Source organism: Dipodomys ordii, unplaced genomic scaffold, assembly GCF_000151885.1.
Source record: "Dipodomys ordii isolate 6190 unplaced genomic scaffold, Dord_2.0 Scaffold184, whole genome shotgun sequence".
Classification (NCBI taxonomy): domain Eukaryota; kingdom Metazoa; phylum Chordata; class Mammalia; order Rodentia; family Heteromyidae; genus Dipodomys; species Dipodomys ordii.
The window spans coordinates 874,149-874,890 of NW_012267400.1; the positions used below are offsets into that span (position 1 = coordinate 874,149).

The 742-nt window shown below is 63.9% G+C and overlaps 1 protein-coding gene across 1 annotated transcript in view; it reads left to right on the forward strand.

Annotated features, from left to right (window-relative positions):
- Zswim4 (zinc finger, SWIM-type containing 4) overlaps nucleotides 1-742 on the forward strand; it is a 16,968-nt gene that overhangs the window by 14,629 nt on the left and 1,597 nt on the right. The window contains exon 14 of the mRNA XM_013034190.1: nucleotides 607-736. Coding sequence (XP_012889644.1) covers nucleotides 607-736 — 130 coding nt within the window. The remainder of the gene's footprint in view (nucleotides 1-606; nucleotides 737-742) is intronic.

Below are 742 nucleotides of genomic sequence, written 5' to 3' on the forward strand. Positions count from 1 at the left end.
GTCACTTATCCACAGGGGAATCCTGAGCTGAGGCTAGGCCCCGCCTAGCGGGGCGTGGCTTAGGGTGTTTTCCTCCTCCCCATTGGTGGGTGTGGGCGCGGTCCCTGAGCCTTTCCACTCAAGGCAATGCTCTACCACTTGAGCCACAGCGCAGCTTCCAGTTTTCTGGTGGTTCATTGGAGATGAGAGTCTATGTGAAGCAGAGCTGTGGCTCAAGTGGTAGAGTGCCAGCCTTGAGCGAAAAAGCCAAGCCGAGTGAGAGGGCCTGGGGTTGGGGATTTAGCTCAGTGAAAGCAAAGCCCTGCGTTCAGCCCCCAGCTCTGAGGCCTGAGTTCAAACCCCAGTCTACCATACCCACAGCCAACATCTAGGGTGGAGGTGCGGCTCAGGTGGTAGAGCACCCATCTAGTCAATCCAAGCCCCTAATTCCACCCACCCCAGTATCGGAGAGAGAAAGGCTCGGTCCAGCACGGTGAGCAAGTGGCTGGGCTGTGGCCACCGGGCCTGGCTGTCCAGCGCGATCGCCCCCCCCCCGTGGGTGTGGGTGCGGGGCGCACGCGGGTCCTGCGGGGAGGGGGTGTCTCTGAGCCTCGCCCCTCCCCCCAGGCGCTCCCGCCCTGATGAAGGTCATGAAGAGCTGGTCCTCGCTGTTCACGCCGGTGGAGGCGGCCACCCTGGTGGCGGTGACGGCCACCACGCACGCCACGCTGCTGCGGCTGCAGCTGGACGCGGCGCGGCGCGA